The sequence below is a fragment of the Diplotaxodon limnothrissa genome, linkage group LG10, assembly GCF_057381915.1.
Source record: "Diplotaxodon limnothrissa isolate DT_005_m linkage group LG10, D_limnothrissa_male_GT1.1, whole genome shotgun sequence".
In the NCBI taxonomy this organism is placed as follows: domain Eukaryota; kingdom Metazoa; phylum Chordata; class Actinopteri; order Cichliformes; family Cichlidae; genus Diplotaxodon; species Diplotaxodon limnothrissa.
The window spans coordinates 7,157,162-7,180,401 of NC_140605.1; the positions used below are offsets into that span (position 1 = coordinate 7,157,162).

The following is a 23,240-nucleotide window of genomic DNA, read 5'->3' on the forward strand; positions in this document are numbered from 1 at the left end:
CATATCTTTCTCTTTCTCTAATAGTTACATCTTCAGACTGAGTTGTACACGTTTGGGCCAATGGGCCATTGGCTATGTGACCACTGATGGAAACATACTGCAGACCATTCCCAACAACAAACCGCTGTTCCAGGCTTTAATCGATGGCTACAAGGAGGGCTTGTATGTAACCTGTCACACATCTCTTTTTCTAACTCACTCTCTGCAGGTATGTGGTGAGCTTGTCGCTTTCTACAAACAGAAAGTCACAAATTGTATCTTCAGTGGTCACATCTGATTCGCTTTAAATGTTTAGCAGCAAACCAGAGATTTGTTGCTAATCTCTGGTTTATATATATGGATCAAGAAAGGGTTTTTGACCCAGAAGTGTTTATCTGATGTTGTCTGTTTCAATAAACCTGATAATATTAAAAGCCTTCAAAAAAGTTAGACATATATATTTAATTCAAGTGGTGGAAAAAACAGGTTATATTACTGATACAAACAGTACTACTAATCCATTTTTTCACTTTACTCATTACATAATTATACCCACTGTTTTTAACTAGACAGAATTCATGATTATTGAATTGTGCACAAGTTAAACTCTTATAAATATAACATATAATGAAATGCTGTTCTTTGTTGTTTGGTTGTTTGCTTTAAATTCACAGCTACTTATTCCCAGATGGTCGCAGTTACAATCCTGACCTCACTGGTTTATGTGAGCCGACACCTCACGATCACATCAAAGTCACACAAGTGGGTTTGTCTGTGTGGTTATGTGTGTGTGTAAGCATTTCTATGTTACTGGGAAAAAAAACATGTATACGTGGAGAAATTTATAATACTCTGCAAATTTCCCACTTGTAATGGCACATAAATAATTGTGACATTTCGGTGAGTAGTATGATTCGCCAGGTAGACTTTGTGTTTCACAGCATTCAGTAAATCGACATGACTTACAGCCTCTCCAAACTATTAAATGTTGAAAATCACTGTGTAAAAGTGTGGTATTAAATGAGGTAATACAAATCAATGGCTTTTTATACTCACTTCTGATTTATTACAAAACTGAATTTTCCATATAGTGTGACAAAAACTTTAAGTTTTCTAGAAGTGAAACCACATTTTTTCAATTTCAAAATAGTACATAAAAGTTGTTTTTAAACCACTTTTTACTAGTGGTTTGTTTATTCATTCATGTGTAATGGTGTAGTGTTCACTGTACTTTGACATTTTAATTTTCTGAGAAAATTATTCCAAACGAGATCAGTTAGGGAATACTGGGAAACTTCAAAGGTGAATGACAGTTGCCCAGCAAGCAGTCTGCTTATTATTTATTTGTTTTTCCTGCACCAGCAAGAGTATTATCTGACAAGGCCACTTTAAGAAAGTTATCCAGTTCTACATCACCATCCAATGAGATCCTCTTTTTCAAATATTTACATCACTGCACAATTTCATGGAATTTGGCTTGGTAGTTTTTGCTTGCATCATTGAAAACATCACTGAAAACATAGCTCCACCAAGGCTTCCGCTACAAAAGCGATTTTCTTCTTGGTAGATTATTAAATGGTCACAATGGAAGTAATTTGGGAAAATTTCTCTAGAAAATGCTTAAAACCATTTTGGTTTATGCTACATGCTGACTCGGGTGGAAATTCTGATTATTCTGTGGTTTCAAAACTGTACAGATAAATTGTAGGTTTTTAGTAGCTAGCAGTTCTTACACAGGTATACCTGTTCTTGTACTTATTTTTGTTTAGTAATGGTGACAAATCAGACTTGGTTTTTCAGGGGGAAGCCTTTAAAATTAAACCAATAAAAATAGTCTGTTTCTGTGAATTTGGTGCAGCACCATTCACTATGAGAAAACATGTTTTTTTCTTTTGAACTGAACACTTATTCAGTTAGATCCCCAAATAAAATTTGGGACTTTAAAGATAAAAGGTTATGGAATAGCTCTGAACGAGTGAGAGAAGAAAAACACATTGTACAAGACGAGATGGGAAACGTGTGTTGTACGGATAGTGCATGTTTATATGTTTCTCATGACTTTTATATGCCATTTGATGACTAACAGCAGTATTTTCTGCATGAACAGGAGCAGTATGAGCTGTACTGTGAAATGGGCTCTACCTTTCAGCTTTGTAAGATCTGTGCTGAGAATGACAAAGACATCAAGATTGAACCATGCGGTCACCTCATGTGTACTTCCTGTTTTACTGCCTGGCAGGTACCGTAACAAATCTTATCACAGAAGTCCATTTCAAAGTTATTAAATATTGGTGGTATTGCATGTGTTTATGCATTTGTTCATTGTCACACTGAGAAATGTTCTGTCCAGTTGGGTAATATAATGTTTTATTTGTGAGCCTGCATTAATGAGCCTGCATAAAGTTTGAAAAGACTTCTGAAAAATACAGTCAAAGCAGCTTTCTTCAGCAGTCAGTCCAACAAACCCCCCCTCTCTTCCTTACTCCTTCCCTGTACACATGAATATGTCCAAATTGAATTTCCACATATCAACAGAAGTGAAAACTGAGACTCTATGCACACAATATATTCCAGTTTTTCTGCTTGTGGTTCTCCTTGTGGTTTTCTGCTTCCTGTTGTCTTTGTATGTAGTGTCTCTCACAGCAACCTGTCCTACACTAGTGTATTTATTGTGCCTCTTGTTTGTGCGCTGAAAGCTGTATGAGCAGTGTCTGTAAATGTTACTCTCATATGAGTCATTAGCATGTCCTGTTCTCCCTTTTTTCATACGTATCCCTTCGCTGACCATGGTGTTGTAGTCATGTCTCTTCAGACTTGCTAGAGTTCTGCACTGACCCTGATGTTATTAATCTCTGGGCAGATTAATAACACATAATAACATGTGACAGTCTACACATTTTACTCTGAGGGGCTTAAAACAAGACCAAAAATGTGGCAAACATTCACAGGACCTTTGAGTGTTTTTTGCAACACTACAAACACATTATGGCTTGTACAAATGCACCTAACAGCCAAGCTTACAGCCTTGAAGAGTCGGACAATAACTTCTTTAAAATGCACTGCTGAAAAGTTAATACAAAATGAGTCCATGGTTTCCCATTTTCATTATAACTCTAGAATGCTTTAGGCTATTCATATAAAATACCAAACACTGGCAGATCTATAAAGTGTGTGTTTAAACCTATCATTTTCCTTCCCATTTAATGTACTGTATATATACAGTATGTACAGTGGTCCCTCGTTTACCGCGGTAGTTACGTTCTAAAAATAACCCACAATAGGTGAAATCCGCGAAGTAGCTAACTTTATTTTTTTTTACAATTATTATAGATGTTTTATAGCTGTAAAACCCCTCACTACACACTTTATACACTTTTCTCCAACAGGCTCGAACATTTCCACACTTTTCTCTATGGTTTACACACTCTAAAAGTTCAAAACTTCGTAGAAAAATAAGACCAGTATTATAGAATAAAACCGAAGGCACCCACGGTTGCCTTTGGTGCAAAACGTTTCATCGACATTTTTGTGTTTGCTGGAGAAAACTTACAAACATACAGTGCAGCACTTCGGAGTCACACTGCTAGCGATCGACGATTTATGTAAAATTGACAAGCTGAACGCATTCTGTACTTAACAGGAGAAACAGCACGGAGGAGATTGATTGACAATGGTCCACAGCTGATCAGGACGCAGAACACAATGCTCTGTAAAAAAAAAAAGGGGGGGGGGGGGGGGGACATGCAAAGCTGCACAAAAAAAATCGGCAAAAGGTGAACTGCGGACCACTGCATACAGTAAATTAAAGTTATATTTAAAAATTATCTTTAAAATGGAAAATGATGAAATGTTTTATTCATTATTTATAATTAATTATCCCATAACATATTTCCTAAACAAGATAACAATTTACATTAAGCACCCCAACAGCATCCTGTGGGGATTACCTTGGGACTATGGGATTGTTCCTAGCATAACCATAGAAAAGCTTGGTTCGCATTGCCAGTAGTAAGTGAGCACATTTCCCAGTGAGAGTTGGACTCCACCAGGCCCACCCTCCTTCAAGACTATGTTCATAACTTTTATGGACAAAATGTCTAGGTGCAGATGTGTACTTTGGTGGCCTCTGGATCATGTTTCTGCTATTCCCAGATGTGGCTCTTCTGGTTTTATCAGGCGGTGACCTCCAGCTTGTACTTGGGAGGTCTGCAGCCATACAGTATATGGAGTAGCTGGAGAGAAAGATTTCCCAATCTTCATTTAAAAAACTTGGGACTGCAGGTACAGCAGGAGTTACAGTAAGGAGTTACTTCTGGTCTTCAAAACCAGGTTTGAAAAATAGGCAGCTCTCGCAATTCTAACAAGAACGTGAACAGCAAATACTGTCATTTAATCATCGATGAATGAAAAAGGAGCTACTGTTTTTACAAGACCGACTTTATCTAAAATAGAAAGACAATGATTATTAAAACGATCTGTTAAGAGATCCACGCCATTATAAGAGGGTAAACATAAATGAAAAGCTTAAAAAAATTTTTTTAACACTTTATTTGTAGTTTTACAATTATTATACATAGCATTCTTATTATTCTACAGATAACCACAAAACAACAATCCCCACAGATCATAAAGACAGATAATGCCAAGACAGGAAAAGGGAAAAAAACAAACAAAAAAAACCCTCACACACACACACAGACAAAAAAAAACAAAAAAAAGGGCGGTGCACCTCTCAATTGTTTTTACAGGACTGTTCTAGGGCAGACAAAAACATTCAAGGTTCCATTTAAATAAAATCAGGCGTCTCGCTAATAATGACAAAAAGGCAATGACCCTCTGTAAATGGGCAGGGGGAACAGAAGTCGCGATACCAGAGAAACAACCAAAAATTGCCACAAAGGGGGAAGGCGAGATGTTATAGGCATAGGCTTTAGAGATGACTTTAAAAAATGATGACCAGAAAGGAGCAATTTTCGGACAGGACCAAAACATATGAAGGGAAGTAGCTGGAGTCTGTTTGCATCTATCACACGATGTTCGGAAATATTTTTTGCTAGTTTAACTGTGTAACACTTTAAATTGTATTAGGGAGTGTCTTGAACATATAGAAGACAAATGGACTCTGGTAAGAGCCATATGCCACTCTTCGTCAGACAGCTGGGTACCCAAATCATTCTCCCACTGTTCTCGAATGTATGAAATAGACAGGTTACAGCTGTCCATGATATGTGAGTAAATAAATGATATTGTGCCTTTTTTCATCTCATTGACCCTTAGTATAGAATCCAAACAGGAAGGAGGGGGGAGAGTAGGAAAATTAGGAACCTTTTTACGTATAAAATCTCTGATTTGCAAGTATCGCAAAAAATGGTTATTAGTCAGACCACATTTCCTAGATAGTTGTTCAAAGCTAGCAAACGTATCATTAATATACAAATCCTCAATACTCTGAATGCCCCCGTCGTGCCAAATTTTGAAGCCATTGTCCATTAGGGGTGGTTGAAAAAGATGGTTATGTATTATTGGAGAGTGAATAGAAATACTCTGAATACCCAGATGTTTTTTTTAAACTGATTTACAATGCTTATCGATTGAGTAACAATTATGTTATCTTTAACATTATTAACTAGAGGTGGTAGGGGTGCACAGAGTAAAGCTGGGAGTGAATGCGGCCTGCCTGTGACTCTTTCAATCTGTAGCCACGCAGGGATCTGATCATTCCAGTCCTTTAGCCATAGAGAGATGGTATTGAGATTTGCCACCCAATAGTATGTGTGCAGGTTTGGCAGTAACAGCCCACCTAAATTTTTTGGTCTTTCCATAAATGCTTTTCTTATATGAGGCGTTTTATTATTCCATATAAATGAAGAAACCATTCGATTAAATGACATGAAAAAAGATTGTGATATGTAAACAGGTAACGCCTAGAGCAGGGCGATATGACCAAAAATATTTATCACGATATAGATTTGAAAATTTGCGATAACGATATAACTGACGATAATTGACACTAGACAAAATACTTTACAACTCCACAATTTTATTAGTGCAAAAAAAAAACCATCAATGTATTTTCACTTAAACAAGCAACTGTTTTTTGCATTAAAGTTATATAAAAATGTATCAGTACAAATGCAAATTCCTTGCTGACAGTTTAACCAAAAGGCATTTCCAGTGGAAATTGGCCGACATATCCTCAGCATAAGCAAGTACAATATCCACAAAACTTAAAAAGAGCTTATACACACGCAAAACGGAAATATTATGTTGAAGCACCGTACGTATCACTCCGCCAGGCTCCTGCCTACGATAGCCGTAATGCTCCGACAATTCATCAAGTGGTGCGGGTTCGTAGCTTAGCAAAGTCGTACTAAAACATTTGACAGATTCGTTTCGAGGTCAGTAAACACAACCAGAATTCAAACATAAGGCACACGGGACTATAAGGGGCACTGTCGATTTTCAGAAAAATCAAATGATTGATTTTAAGTGTGCCGTATTTTCCAAAAAACACGGTAATAATGACGGTCCTCTAGCATGCTCTACCAAAAGTAGTGCTTTGTTGTGTATCTGACGGAGGAAAGCTAAACCAGTTCCACACCACTGAAGTTGCAGCATTTTTACAAACCAATTCTGGTTCATCGGTTTCATTCAACGATCCGCTTTCGCCCTTGTCATTCTCCGTCGCCGCCGTGCCTTTTTCGCCATGTGCGTATGAAAACAAATGCACTGCACATGCGCTTTTTAGCCATATTCTATCGTGATATTTCATTTTCTTGTCATTGCCCAACATTATACCGGTATTACCGTGAACGGTATGATATGGCCCAGCCCTAGTAACACCTGAAATAAATACAGAAATTTTGGCACAATATTCATCTTTACAGAATTAGCTCTCCCAATGAGAGATAATGGTAAAATAGATCATCTTTTAACATCTTGTTTGCACTGTTCCAATAGAGGAGTGAGGTTACTTTTAAACAGACTGTCATAGGATTTGGTGACTTCTACACCCAGATATGTAAAGGACTCGGTAGACAACTTAAATAGCAGATTGGGGTATTCTCCTGCATTATTACTGATGGGGAAGTATTCACTTTTAGCTAAACTTAGTTTGCATCCAGATATGCTTCCAAATTCCTGTAAGACTGAGGATTTCAGGGGTAGATGTGATTGGATTTGTTACATATAACAACAAATCGTCCACATGCAGTGAGACAGTGTGAGTTATGCCACCACATGAGGTACCTTGTGTTCTGCCCTCCCTGTACGTTGATGCCCAGTTTGGAAGATAGATAAACAGTTCTTCAAAAGGAAAGGCAAAGGCTTCCAGTTCTCATTGCAGGGTTTATTTGTCTCCCTAATGAAGGCACTGTGAAACTACAAACATAAGAAAAAACATATTGAAACATACATTTGGAGCATAATATATTTCTCACATTACAAGGTACTGACTGAAGACTTAACAAATTAAATTGCAGCTGATATAACCAAGAAAAATAAATGAAAACATGTTAACTCCAAATCCCGCTGGCTTGATGCTAACACATAATGGAATTTCCTATTGACATGCTAACACAATTAGCATAGGCAGTGCAGCTAACATGCCGGCTTCAAATATGAGAGTCAACAAACCATTTTACATCACATGCTTAACATGAACACAGAATATAATCGTACTTACAAGCATATATTTCTCATGCTCCAGTACAGCCAACTTCCGAGCTAATATTTCGTGTGCTGGTATCAACTTAGCCAGACTCCATTAACTTTTCCTATATTTACTAGTGATGTGTCGGTCGCGAACGAAATGGCTCTTAGAGCCGGATCTTTGAGGTGAACGGCGCGAGCCGGCTCCTTATTGCGAGCTGTGGGGGTTTTTTTCTTTCTCGCTCTATCGCAGCGGTCCCCAACCCCCGGGCCTCGGACCGGTACCAGTCCGTGATGCATTTGGTACCAGGCCGCGAGAGTTGAGGCTCAGGTGTGAAATGTATAGTTTTCAGGGTTTTTATCGGTGTTCAGCGTTATTTTGTTATTGTTTTTATCGTTTACTCGGTTTTCCTGGGTCTTTTCACGTGTGTTATGAATAATTTTTTTTTCCGGTACCGGTTTGTTGTATTTATCCGCGACACCTTAAAGGCCAGTCCGTGAAAATATTGTCGGGCATAAACCGGTCCGTGGCGCAAAAAAGGTTGGGGACCGCTGCTCTATCGCACTATTTTCCCGCTTCACTCCAAGAGCACCTGGCTGCAGCCACTGTGGAGCTCCACAGTAACCGGAAACACGTGACCTCCACAGTAACCGGAAGCACGTGACCTCCACAGTAACCGGAAATACGTGACCTCCACAGTAACCGGAAACACGTAACTTCAGTTAAATCGACTTTAACAGCGAAAACTAAATTGCGTTTTTGTTACTATTGATGCTGCTGAGAAATAAAAATGGTTTTAAGTGGGGTTTTTTTTTAACACTCTGGGTTTGTTCAAAAAAATTCACCATCCCCTAAATTGTTCGTGGCCAAAAGTGACACTTGCTGTTTCGCAGATTTTTTTTTTTTTTTACAGTACATCGTGTTGTGCGTTCTGATTGCTGTAGACCATTGTCAATCAATCTAGTCCAGTGTCTCCTGTACAGGAGCGGTCCCTAATAGGCCCACGGACCGGTCCCGGTCCGTGAGTCTTTTGGTACCGTTCCGCGAGAGTTGATCCTCCAGTGTGAAATGTATGGTTGTAGTTGTGTGTCTTATTTTGAAAGAACTATTTACGCGTTACCATAGCGACCAGAGAGCGTTAAGAAGCAGAGAGGAGGATGTCACTGTCATTGTTGCTGGCACACAGCTCAAGTCACGTTTATTATTATATTTACAAAATACCACAGTTTCTTTTTTTTATTCTTTTGTTGTATTTATCCGCGACACCTTAAAGGTCGTTCCCTGAAAATATTGTCTGACATTAAAGTGGTCTGTGGTGCAAAAAGGTTGGGGACTCCTGCTGTACAGTACAGAATGCGTTTAGCTTGTCGAATTTACATAAATCTTCGATCGCTAGCAGTGTAACTCTGAAGTGCTATACTGTATGTTTGTAAGTTTTCTCCCAAACAAACACAACAATGCCGACGAAACGTTTTGCACCCTCAAATGCACCTTTAGGTTTCATTCCATAATCCTGGACTTATGTTTCTACGAAGGTTTGAACTCTAAGAGTGTTTAAACAAAAGAGAAAAGTGTGAAAATGTTCATGCCTGTCTGAGAAAAGTGTATAAAGCAAGTAGTGAGGGGTTTTACAGTCTTAACATCTATAATAATTGTAAAAAATAAAGTTGGCTACTTCATGGATTTCACCTACCGCAGGTTATTTTTTGAACGTAACACCAGCGATAAACGAGGGGCTGCTGTATTATTAATAGTAGTGTCTGGGACATCTAATTGATTAACATCAACATTGATTATTATGCACTATTATTTTTGCTCAAGGAGAGCAAAAAATATAAAACTCTCTCTCAGCTTGTTTGTTGCCAAAAATGGCCACTTTTTGTGTATGTTCACAAAATGCTATAAAATGTATATTTCTTAAAACATTTATCTACTTTTGCCAACGTGACTCTTTAAAATAGCACCAGTCCTTTTCATCAAAATCAAAATTGTATCTGAGCATCGGGGAAAAGGCTGTCTTGCAATTGTTGAGGTCACTAGTGTGTGCCCCATTTCTTCCGGGATCACTCTCTTTATAGGTTTTAGTGGACTCCTAGTACTGCGAAGTGGTTTCATGGTACAAAGGGATTGTATTCCAAGATCTGGGAGACTGTAGAAATGAGCAGTGATGCCCTTCCTACCATCTTTTCAGAAAAATAAGTGATCTGGAAGCTGTTAGGCTTACTTACAGCAGCAGCACTTTCTGCACCTGCATAAACTCCAGGACACATTTACTAACGGTGTTTGTTGCTGTATGTGCTGCAGCTTTGAATTTTTTAATAATATATATTTTGTTAATATTTTGGCTATAGTGTCTTGTTTTGAAATGTACAAGAGTAAAAGTGTTTTTAGCATGTGCTTCAAAGCTAAGTTTGACTGGGAAACTCAAAGCTCAATAGGCTGTATCAACAGAAATTCACTGCAGCCTATGTAATATTTCATGCGTCATAATTTATTCTACTCTATCTTGCAAATACATATTTGTGTGGCAATGTCATGCACAACACACACAACTATTAGATCCTTAAGATCAAACCCGTGTCATTCTTTTGGTCCACTGCAGTGCAGTAGTCAAAAAAAAGAATAAGTGAAGTGTCCACAGATGGCCAGGATAGAGCCCAGAGTGTTAATGTTTAAAATGTATAAAAATATTATTGATTGCAATTCTTTACTGTTAATATCAACAATAAGCTTTTTATTTTGAAATTACAAGTTTAAAAAAATGCTGTTACATTTACATTTAATGCTGTTACACTGTAATCCTTTATTATAAGTATGGACACAGAATAAAGTGAACAACATTTTGAAATAAGTTTAATTGGAATTTTGTACTACGCAAAAAACAAAACAAAAAAACAACAACATATTAAACAAACAAACACAGCCAGTGCCTTCATTTGTCCATTACATGTCAAACATAGCACTGACCCTTAGCCCCTGCTCATTGGCACATGCTTTCAAAAAGAGCTCCATGTCCTCTGCAAACTGAAAAACAAAGAGGAACAAGTCCCTTGCTCCAGTGTCTTCTTCCTCTGACATGTCTATTAAGACCCTCTGCTGGTCCCCTTGATTTAAGGACAGATATTTGGGCATTGTTACATGTCCACAGAAAAGTGCCTTATTTTGGACAACCCACTGCACAGCAGGACGCAGATCTTCAACAACTGCTGGCTCCTGTGTCAGGCAAATGGGGATGAAAACATAGTTATTTCTCTGTTGCAGAACAGTTTTTTAACAGTTATTCAAATTTCACTAACCATATAATTACACTACTGGTTAAAGTGAATACTGACTTGACTGACTTCCTGGAACTTGCGCTTTTTCAGTCTGAAAATGGGCACGTGTTGTCCTTCAAGCACAGCTTTGGCTTCCTCTCTCCAGTGTGCAAATAGCTTGCCAGAGCTATGAAGAGTAAGGCCACAGTGAGGGCATGTCATTTTCATGGACTTTCCATCAGCTGCAGTTTTATTGAACACAGAGGGTAGAGCCAATGAATGTTCTAACAAAGACTCAGAAAATGGTTCAGATACCGAAGACAAAACCTTGGGGGGGAAACGGGGCTCCTCGAAGAGTACTGCCGGAGGAATACGGGTCTCCTCGGAGAGTTCAGCGGGGAGCAGTCCTGATAATGGTGGCTGACTTGGCATTGAAGAATGCTGACAAGACAATAAATGCCTTGCCATATCCCCACGCCGTATGATTGTAATCTTACAGACAGGGCAGTGAAAGTGTCCTGTTGTCCTACAAGGCAGCCTGCACCGGCATATCATTTTATCTGTAAGAGAAAAAAACAAACAAACAAACAGATGTAATTTAAATGTAGTTGTATAGAATGCAATCAATTTGTCTAACAATCAGATTGTACATGTTAACAAAAACATCCAAGCCAACCTCAATAATGAAAGCAAAATGGTATGGATCACAAAACTTATGTCAAGAAAAGTGGTGAAAAGTAAATAAAAATATATTTTATAAAAACACTATTTTTGTTGCAGATGAATGCACTGAACTGTACAATATCAACAGCAACTTTTAAGTCAACAAAGATACTGCAGAAGTGCTTAAAAAAGTGCATATTTATAACTATAAAGTATATTTAATACAAACATACCTTTGAAAGGCAAAGCATTTTTTTTATATGCACACTTAGATGCTCCTCAATCTTTGCCCTGACAGTAGGGCTGAAAGTGGGGCACAGAGGGCAGTGAAAGAGTCCTCTGCAACACGTGTTGCATTCCTGCAATTCTGACTTTAAGCCCGAATTCCAGATTGATGTGTGCATCTAAAACAGAGAGAGAAACAGATAAACACCATATATACATTTAAGTTAAGGATTTAGCAGAAATAACAATTTACAGTTGGCATGTAATAGATTTGGGAAGAAAATTCTTGAAAAAAAAACCCCACAAATATTTTACAAGACACTTTAATTTGTGAGACATGTTTCTATTGACATATAACAGTCAATTGAACAGGGGCTAACTAAAATCTGGGCAATAAAAAAGCTGTACAGAAAAGAATAACGAATAGAAGTATTGATAAATATATAAATCTGTTTGTGACGAAATTTACAGTGTTGACGCTAACCAAAGGTGTCACAAGTACACACGTTCCTTACTACAGTTTAGATACCTGTGTTTAGAAAGCACTGACTCGACTTTTTAGTCAAGTCGAAGTAAGAAGTACAGGGTCTAAAATATAATTTATGTACAAAATTTTGAAGTAATCTTGCGTCCAAAGCACGCGTGCGGGGGACTGATTTACAAATGTACGGATTACAAAGTACAGATACGCGTGCTAAAATGTGAGAAGTAGAAGTATAAAGAAGTATACAGTAGGCACAAAAAAGTACAGCAGTAAAGATACCAGAAAATTCTACTTAAGTACAGTATTGAAGTATTCGTTATTTTGCATCTCTGACGCCAACAATAAATCATACTCCAATGCAAAATGTGGTTTTTGCTTCTTCTCGCCCACAGAAGCCGTTAATCCAGCTCTCTTACTTAAACCAGGCCCAGGAAAAAGCATATTTGTGTGTTTCTCTGCCATGGAGCACGATGAAAAAACATTAAAATAAGGAGGAATGTGGTTGTAACGCAAAATAAGTGGCAACATGATCATTGTAAGAAAACTATACGATTCCTAGAATTATAAAATCACTAACGGCAAATTTATTTAAGAAAGACTTAACCAACCTTTGTGATCAACTTGCAAGACTTCCACGGTATCCATGCGTGTTTACGGCTAGTGTGGAGGTCACGTGCTTCCGGCTACTGTGGAGGTCACGTGTTTCCGGTTAGTGTGGAGGTCACGTGTATCCGGTTACTGTGGAGCTCCACAGTGGCTGCAGCCAGACCCTTCTCCTTCACTCCGCATGCGAGCCTTGTGCTTTGCGCTGGGCAGAGGGGGGAGGGGCGGTAGTTACACTCGCAGTAGCACAGGAACAGAGCGGGAGGGAGAAAGAGAGCCAGGGATTAGAAAGATTGCGGATGATAAAGGATTCAGAAAGTTTATTCGTGCAGGTCCATATGACAGAGAATGTGCATGTTGTTTTTGTTTTCTTATTTTAATTTATACTTAATTGTGTTGTGGTTTGCAGTGTTTTGTGTTGTTTCATTTTTAATTTTTTTAAAAGGAAAAAGCTGAAAATTTAAATAGCTAAAAGTTGAACTGTGACTAGTTGGTTTTTGTATTATATGATTTATTTATTACATTTTATGTGGAGTGAATAAATAAAAGTATATTTACGGTGGCCCCTAGAGACAAAGCACGTACGAACTCTGAAGCACGTACAAACCCTGAAGCATGTACAAACTCCAAAACGTGTAAAAACTCCAAAACATGTAAAAACTCCAAAACGCGTAAAAACTCCAAAACACGTACAAAACACAACAGAAGTGCTCCAGAATGCTAGGCGCAGTGTTTAGCTTTTGTTACCTAGTGGCTACACAGCCAGCAAGTACCAACGACTTTTTTTTATTATTATTATTTGAATATGTATGAGTGCTTGTGTATAAATACACAAACCATACACATATGCTTTCAATTGTGTAATTTAACTGATCTAGGTAGCTCTGTTTTGGAAGTTCAGTTAACTCTAGGAATGTGTTTTGGAGTTTGTACGTGCTTTGTCTCCAGGGTCCACCACATATATTTATATATAAACATATATAAATAAAACCACTTTTTTTTTACATTAGTGATTCCTTTTGTGCATAATTTTATATTATGGTTAATAATAATGTAATTAAAGCAACAAAACAACCTGAAGAGCCGGTTCAGAGCCGAAGAGCCGGCTCTTTTTAGTGAGCCGAGCCGAAAGAGCCGGTTCTCTAAAAAGAGCCGGAAATCCCATCACTAATATTTACTAGAGAAACTTGAGTACACAAACCCGCTTCCTCCCCCTAGTGGGGTGATGGAGCTACTGCACCCCAGCAGTGGCAGCGCACCTTGTATGCTATTATTGCTTCTAAGAGCTATTGCAAGTGCCTGTATAGCTAAAACAAAAAGTAATGGACTCACTGGATCCCCCTGCTTGGTCCTTCTGTGAAGAGGAAAAGGTTCCGATGAGATACCGTGCCCAGGGGTCGGCAACCCTGGGCACGCGTGCCAACTGATGGCACGACCATTGCTGGACTGGCCATCGATTGTGATTTTTCGTTTTTATGAGCCGATGATTATTTAGAAAGATGATGGATTGGCCAGATGCTGGCAGACGTGTAAAAAGAACTCCGCCATAGCCACCACCAAGGTGGCTATGGCGGAGCTGCCACAAGAGGCCAGGTGGATGAGGGAAAGGTGAGACTGGAGGAGGAGAGACCTGAGGCGGCCACTGAGTGTCAGGTGAACTGAACTTCAGGTAAGAAGTTATGACCTGCAGTCTATCTGGGTCAGATATAAACCAAGTTTAGATGTAGTTTATTTTCGTTGTGCTGACTTTTTACAGTCAGTTACAATACCTCGTACTGCATACTAGCTAGCATGACAGAGTTTTCTATACAGCTGGGTGGGTGCTATGATATTACTGATAGTGAACTTTATTTTATTCATAAGGTTAGTTAGTAGAGTTGCCAACCGTGCCGTAAAAAACGGAATCGTCCCGTATTCAGAGAAAAAATCACGCATTTCGTATTGAGCTGAAAAGGAACACAGTTTGTCCCGTACTTCAGCTAGGATGAAAACAGACACAAAGCTGGAGTTATTCTGCATCTTTACGCTGTCAGCTGCCTTTTCTTCTCTCATTCAATCATGAAACTGATCAATGATCAGCTGATCGGTATTTGTGACGCAAGTCTCTCCTTTGTTTATCGCCGACTGTAGAATATATATATACTGGAAGTGCTGGGTATACTAGTCTGGCCTAAGTCTTCGGGCAGAAAGACTGCAGCAGTCCAGGAGTTTAGTTCACCGTCTTTAATGAAGCTTCACAGAAGAACTGGTTACAGCAGGGCTTGCCATGATAAATCCAACTGTGATACAGCCAGATATGCAATTATAATTGTGGCAGATGCAGTATAGGTGACTATAAGCATGGTTGTCTGGAAACAGAAACAGGTAATACTATAATTAGCAGGGTCAAAGATAAATAAGAAACAATCAGAACACATCATCTACTCTGACACAGCAATATTTTACAATGTCCACAGGGGGTCGCCGTGAGACCAGAAGTTGGCTAAATAGCACATATCTTCCTAGTTGCTAGTACTAAGGCAAGAATGTGGTAAGCTAACAACAGTTAAACTAAACAATAAACAACAGAAAAATCCTTTAACCGCAGGATGTAATCATTGGAGGAGATTCTGGCCACTGGTATTAACTTAGTGCAAATTAATTACATAATTAAATAAATCTACTAATGTGATATCAGTGTACCGGGGCATAACTTTAGCTTTAACATGCACAAACAACTATAACTCTTATCATACCAGTTAACCTGTCAAAAGTAATAACTTACAGTTTCATTAACGCACACAGAATCACACAAACTGCGTTAAAACTGCCATGCTCTGCCGCTGCCTTTCGCCTCTCACTCTCCCTCTGCGTGATGCGCACATGATCACTGATGCGCTCCTTTGGGTGCGCTTGATTCTTGCCTCTAGACATCCTGAGGCCGAGTCGGCAGGGAATTTGCACACTGACTTTGCGCCAGAAAGATGAAACCAGCGGATGTCGCGCTAAACAACAGCAGCGCGTTTAAGCTTGATGAGCTGCTGTTAGAATGTATTTAATATTAATTTCTAGTATCAGCTGATGCTTGCTGGAGCCACAGCTGTAAAAGCTGAAGGTCATGATATCGGTTTGGATATCTAGTGAGAGGGAAACATGAAGATGAATCATCAGAGCTGAACAGGTGATGGACAGGTTTACCTTTTAGGTGACATGAATAAGTTGAAGGAAAGTTATGAACTGTTTCTGAGAGACAAATAACACCAGGATCCTTTTCTAAGTAGCTGACAGCTGGTAACTGTGCAGGGGCGGCTCTAGCAAAGTTTTGCCAGGAGGCCAGGTAGGGCATTAACAGGGAAAGGGGGGCACAAAGAAATACTTTTCTTTCTTATTCTCATTTAAAATGTCTAGCTTTTATTAAATAATTATCTGAATCTTACAACCAAAGTTTTTATCTGATGTACAACGTATAGAAATCATACATATACCAACAAGACAGTGTACATCACTGTCATAACAGCGTTTGTTTTCATTCAAAGGCTTTATGGTTTTTCCTATAATACCTGGTGGGGTGGTCTCCAGTCAAAATGCCTGAGCCAATTTTTTGTCCCAGTCCAGCCCTGGGTACGACATGCAGTGAATTAATCTGGGAGGGTGCATTAAAAACAAATGGCCGGGCCAGCGGTGCACATCGCAAATTAGCTCACATAGACACATTAGTTGTGCCGTTTCTTAATGACGGTATCTTAGCTAACACCCCCAACTACCAGATTCAACTTGTAATTGGCTAAAAATCACTTAGCCTACTGGTGTGTGAAAAAGATAATCCCACTCAATCCGATCAAACGCCTTTTCGGCGTCAATCGATATTTCGGCTTCTGGGGATGGAGTATCAGCCTCAATATAGATGATATTAAACAATCGCCTCAGGTTAAAATAGGATTGTCTACCCTGGACAAACCCAATCTGGTCCCCTGAAGAATTTTCTCAAGTCGGAGTGCAATGGCTTTTGAGACCACTTTGCCATCACAGTTTGTTAAGCTGATTGGTATATAGGATGTGCAATCTCGGGGGTCCTTATTCTTCTTTAATAAGAGTGTAATAGATGCCTGCTGAAGCGTAGGCGGAAGAATGTTATTCTCTATTGCTTCCGTGCAAACCAAGAGAAGAAGAAGGGCAAGTTTGTCCATAAATTTCTTATAAAAATCAGTTGGAAACCCGTCCGGACCAGGGGCTTTTCCACTCTGAAGGGACATTATTGCATTTTTAATTTCTTTCAGTGTCAGACTTTGTTCCAATTGTTCTTTCGAGTCAGAGACAATTATAGGAATATTCAGATTAGAAAAAAAAGCGTCAAACTTATTTTGAGCTGGTGCTGAATCTGAGGAATATAATTTAGCATAAAACTCTCTAAAATAGTTGTTAATAGCTTGATGATCCTCAGTTGATGAGCCATCTGATAAGATAAGTTGTGAAATAACACGGGATGCTGCTTTTTGGTGGAGCTGGCTAGCTAATAATTTGGATGGTTTATCTCCCTCTTCGTACAATCTACTACGGGATTTTAAAATGAGCTTCTCTGCTTGGGCGGTAGTTAATAGATCAATTTCAGCTTGTAAGACCACTCTCCTCTTAATCAAATCAGGGGTCGGAGAACCAGATATGAGTCCGTCCAGGGTCTTGATTTCTGAGGATAATTCCTCAAACTTCTTATACTTCTTCTTCCTCATATAAGCAGAATGAGAGACAATCTGTCCCCTGAGATACGCTTTAAGCGTCTCCCAGAGGGTCGAAGCTGAGATGCCATCCGTCCTATTTACCTGTAGAAAAAAATCTATTTGTTCTGTAATGAACTTCAGATTAGAAAAAAAAGCGTCAAACTTATTTTGAGCTGGTGCTGAATCTGAGGAATATAATTTAGCATAAAACTCTCTAAAATAGTTGTTAATAGCTTGATGATCTGAATCAGCGAGTAGGAGTGGGTCCAGTTGCCATGTCCACTTTGTCCTCTGAGTCGGAAGAGTTACCTTAATACTAACCGAGGCATGATCAGAAATGACCATCATATTTACAGTCTGTAATAGCACTCAGTAAGTAGGGGTCAACCAGAAAAAAATCTATCCTAGAAAATGACTTGTGCACATTAGAGTAAAACGAATACTCCCTTTTAGTGGGATATTTAAATCTCCAAGGGTCTACAAGTTTATGTGCCTCTACGAATGACTGAATTGTTTGCACAGATTTAGACAGTCTTAGTAACGATTGGGAAGAGCGATCCCAAAAAGAATCCATTACCAGTTTGTAATCCCCAGACATAATCAAATGATAACTATCCAAATTGGGAATAGAGCTTAGCATCTTTTTATAAAAGTTCTCATCGTCAAAGTTTGGACCATAAATATTGACCAATACTAGGGAAAGTTGAGACAGCTCTCCCACAACCATCACATATCTGCCATTAGGGTCCAAGATAGTATCTGATACGATGAAAGGAATTTTTCTGTGGATGAGTATAGCCACTCCTCAGCCTTTACAATTAAATTGTGAATGAAACATTTGGCCCACCCATTCTTTGCGAATTTTAGACTGATCACAATTCCTGAGGTGGGTTTCCTGTAGGAAGGCAATACCAACCCCAAGATGTTGTAAATGAGAAATGACCCTTTTTCTCTTGATTGCCTGGTTCATACCCTTCACATTCCAACTTATAATTTTTACGTCAGCATTATCTGGGTCAGGGTCCAATCTACTCTTTGTCAGAACTATGTAATTCAAAAATATAGATGTTTGCCCAATTTAAACGATAAAAAAATCACAGTAGGTGCACACAGTGAATACAGAGCAAATGCCACACCAAAACAACACATAACACATAACACATAAACAGGCCTTAAAAAGGCTACCACCCCAAAAAAACTTGAAACTTTTGCAAACCTGCATTTGCATGCTGCCCGCAATAAAGGATACATGTTTGAACCATTAATGAACCTCTCCAACAGGGTATTAAACAAACTGTAACGCCCTTTCATAATTTGAAAAAGAGAAAAGAGAAAAGAAAAAAAGGGCAGTAACATCAGTAATGAAGAAAAGGAAGGTGCTCATGAGTGGCATTATGTGTGGTGTGTATTTACACCATCAAATATAAAACGTTCATTGCCACTATGACCAATGATAATAGAACACAATGAGAGTAAAGAAATATTCAAAATATGACAGAGTAGCCATGTCTAATGATGCCACCTTCTGTGAAATGATTTTCAATGTTATTAACCCAATCGTTACCTTACCTCAGTCACCAGTCTCTGCAGGGTGCGAGGCGGGGCGTTCGTTATCAACAGTGATATTAATTATTAACGTAGGTCAGCGCCTCTGCAGGGTCGGTAAATCTCATGCATTTCCCGTTGTGTGTGAACTGCAGAGTGGCTGGGTAGAAGAGACCAAACTTGACCTTTGCACTGTGGAGCTTCCTTTTGGACTTGGAGAAGACTTTTGTCTTTTGTTGACTTCTGGGCTGTAGTCAGGAAATATGTGGAATCTCGATCCATTGAATAGGAGCGGGCCCTTCTGTCTGGCGAGGCGTAGGATCAGCTCTGTGGTTTGGAAGTGGTGGAGTCTGACAATGAACGGACGTGGCTCTAGCCACCGATGGCGGCCTCTCGAAGTTGTTCTCCCCAAGCACATCAAAGAGTAGTTTGGTGATGAATTTCGTTGGTCGTGGGCCCTCCGCCTTCTCTGGTATCCCCACAATGCGTATATTCTGCCGTCTGGTGTAGTTTTCCAAGTACACCACAAAATGTCCACAGAAGAAACAGAATCAATATTTAACACATACAAGGTCCAGTGTGTGTGCTGATGCATGCTAGGTAAAGTGAAAAGACTCCATGATACTGATAAAATGTCTGATAAAAAATCTATTTACTGCTCTAAGGCAAAAGACCTGTGATAATATGTCTACCTGCACTCATTTTGGTCACCTGCCTGCACACATACACCCCTGTCATCACAGTCATCTCTCAGTTCTTCCGCTCTTCACCTTGCTAAGAACACCTGTTGAGTCAATCTAGCTTGGTGCTAACCACCACTACCCAGTTGGTGTATAAGCTGTCCGTGTAACGCTGATTGCAAGTTTTCTTTAAAAAGGGCCCTTCAGGTTCCCATTCCTCCGGTGGAATGTGTTCTCACGCCCTGAGGAAAAGAGAGACCCTTAGTGCCATATGCCAAGGAAAACGTCCATAATTCGGCGAGTTAACCTCTGTTTAGACAAAGCTCTGACTTGGGGCCCGTTCTTCGTACGTCGCTTACTACATCCAAGATCAAATGACACATCCAAGACCAAATCATCGCGCTAACGTTGAGCTCGCTAATCCGGTTCTCCGAACACACCTGCTGTTGACGATTAGTACAGCTGGATGAAGTAATGTGAGATCACTGGGTGTGGTAAAAGGGGCTACGCATCGATAGTAGAAACATTGATCGGCAACCCTCTGATTGGTCGGCGAAAATGTCGAAGGAGCGCTCTCGGTATTTTCCGGCAGCAGAGCAAGAACTCTTGATTGAGGGATTTCAGGAGTTTCAGAGTTTAATCAGAACGCAAGGGAACACTGCAAAGGCTGCAAAAGCAAGGAGAGAGGGCTGGCAGGAAGTTGCTGACAAATCAAACTCGTAAGTAAGTTAATAATAACAATAATAATGGAGTGGATTGATATAGTGCTTTTCAAGGCACCCAAAGCGCTTTACAATGCCACTATTCATTCACTCTCACATTCACACACTGGTGGAGGCAGCTACAGTTGTAGCCACAGCTGCCCTGGGGCAGACTGACAGAAGCCAGGCTGCCATATCGCGCCATCGGCCCCTCTGGCCAACACCAGTAGGCGGTAGGGTAGATTTATTATATTACACTATATTATCCAATATTATATTACATTATATTATATTATGTTATATTATATCCCCTTTCACATTAGAGCCACAACAGGACCCACTAGAACATGGGAACAAGTAAAAGTGAAATATAAGAATATTCCACAGAATGGTAATATTTATCACTTATATTGCTTTTAGTCTCTTGGAAAGAGACCCTGAAATACTCTGTTTGTTTGTTCATAACAGCAACCAAGAAAAGGGCAGAGCAAAAAAAGACAGGTGGTGGTCCTGCACCCCCTCGTCAACAAGTTGGTTAAGTAAATAATACCCTCACGGGAATATCGATATCTCTCAATGAGCACACTGTCGCGCTGAGCTAAAGGATCCTGTCTGTCCCGCAATATACGCTGAATTCTGAGGACTCTCCTTATCAATCTTGCACCTTCCGCAATGGGTGGCTCGCGTAGACGGACAGGACATGGCTGCGACAGGTTTCCCAAATCCACCTTCACTTTTATAGCCGTGGTCTCCCATCTTGTTGACGCAACAACATTGTCATCCCCTATGTAGCCGGTGTATCAGAAAAACTCAGGAGAGTTTTCTCCAAGCATGACATCCCGGTGCATTTCAGACCCACCAACACGCTCAGACAAAAACTGGTTCACCCGAAAGACAAAACGCCAAAACACAGACTTAACAATGTGGTGTATGCTGTACAGTGCAGTGAGGAATGCCCAGACCTCTACATTGGAGAGACCAAACAGCCACTTCACAAGCGCATGGCACAACATAGAAGAGCCACCTCCACAGGACAAGACTCAGCAGTCCATCTGCATCTTAAGGATAAAGGACACTCTTTGAGGATGCCAATGTTCACATTTTGGACAGAGAGGACAGATGGTTTGAAAGAGGAGTGAAAGAAGCATCTATGTCCACTGTGAGCGACCATCTTTGAACAGAGGCGGGGTTTACGACACCAACTCTCTGCCATCTATAATCCAGTTTTGAGATCCCTTCCCAGACGCCTTAACGCCCACTCACATCCTGGGCCATCTGACCTCAGGAATTCGCATGATAAGGTGGGGCCAGGTTTCACAATGAACCCACCCGAAACTCTGGCTGATTGGGACCCACACCCAGTTTCACACCTTGGCTCAGGCGATTAGAGGATCATCAGGGGGTCCTTTTGTCCCTCTGTGGGGGGTTACTCCCACTAGGTTTATATCTGGGACTCTCCACCATTTGACCTTAGAACTGAAGAAGCTTCTCGGATGAGAGGTGAAACGTCTTCAAGTAACTTAAAGAAGTCCAGACGCTTTTCTTTGCAAGCTCCTTTGACTACGATGACCTGGATGACTGAGAACCTTCACAGACGTCTCCCATCTTGATTACACGAAGTAATTTACAATTACTACTCTGAAATATGAATTACATCTGTAATAATCACATACATGTAATAGAATGATTAATAGTACATTTCCCTTTTTTAGGAAATGACCTGTATGTATCTGTGTGACATCAATAAAAGGATCAAGTGCTGCATTATCTTTAGTTACATTGATGTTATTTATTTATGGTGAAACAGTGGTGGAATATCGCTGTTGCTTTCGTATAAATGAAGCGGACATACCTGCGTGGCCGCGATCTAATCCTGTTTACATAAAGATCTAAGATCACGCGAAATCGTCAACAATCTAATCCAGCTAACTTACTTAGCGAGGTACGAAGAACGGGCCCCAGGTTAGCGAAGCAGACAAGCAACTGGACTTAGACAGAGAGAATCCAGCCTCCTTTTTTCCTCAAATGCGAAAAGAGAAAGGCAAGAGCTCACAAGCTCAAATTCTATATAGTGCTATAAGCCACAGGAATAATTTTAGGAAAACTCAGCATTCTGTCATTCACTGTGTGAGGCACGCAGGTTTGAAGAACCCAAAATGTAGACCAAACTCAAGTGGCAGCTTTATTGCTGGACTGCAAAAACTGTTCAGGAACTTAACTAACAGGCAGAACACAGTGGGGAATGAGGGCGATCGCGACAAGGGCAAACGAGGGAACAACTCACAGGAGGGAACACAGCTGAGCGTAATCTGTCTGTCAATCTAAAAGAGGTAGTACAAGAAACACATACAATTGGACACAGATGAAACCCAGAGGAAGGAGGCAAGACAGTGAGGATGAGAGAGCAAGGGATGAGAGAGGGCGAAAGAACAAGGGACGAGAGGGACACAAGAACACATGTCTAGGGAAACAGGCAGACAAACATGAAGACAAGACTGACCTAACAGGGGTGGACACACAAAGGCAAGACCAAGGCTAACAGGACAGAGACGAGACCAGGACATGACAAGGGAACTAATAACTAACCAGACAACCTGAACTAGAAATACAGATAAGTCAACTAGGAAAAAAGTCACACAGAGAAAACAACAACGAATAAACAAGAGTCAAAGAAAAAAAAAAAACACAACGATCCAGGTACCCTAACATATTTGGACGTAATACGACCCTAAGGCTGTCAGAAGAGAACTGTGTGTAAGAA

At 39.9% G+C, this 23,240-nt stretch overlaps 1 protein-coding gene across 2 annotated transcripts in view; it reads left to right on the top strand.

The window, feature by feature from the left end:
* Positions 1 to 23,240, top strand: part of cblb (Cbl proto-oncogene B, E3 ubiquitin protein ligase) — a 171,279-nt gene that overhangs the window by 59,978 nt on the left and 88,061 nt on the right. For both annotated transcript variants that reach the window (XM_085364305.1, XM_085364306.1), the window contains exons 7-9: positions 25 to 162; positions 654 to 741; positions 2,087 to 2,218. In XM_085364305.1, coding sequence (XP_085220431.1) covers positions 25 to 162; positions 654 to 741; positions 2,087 to 2,218 — 358 coding nt within the window. The remainder of the gene's footprint in view (positions 1 to 24; positions 163 to 653; positions 742 to 2,086; positions 2,219 to 23,240) is intronic.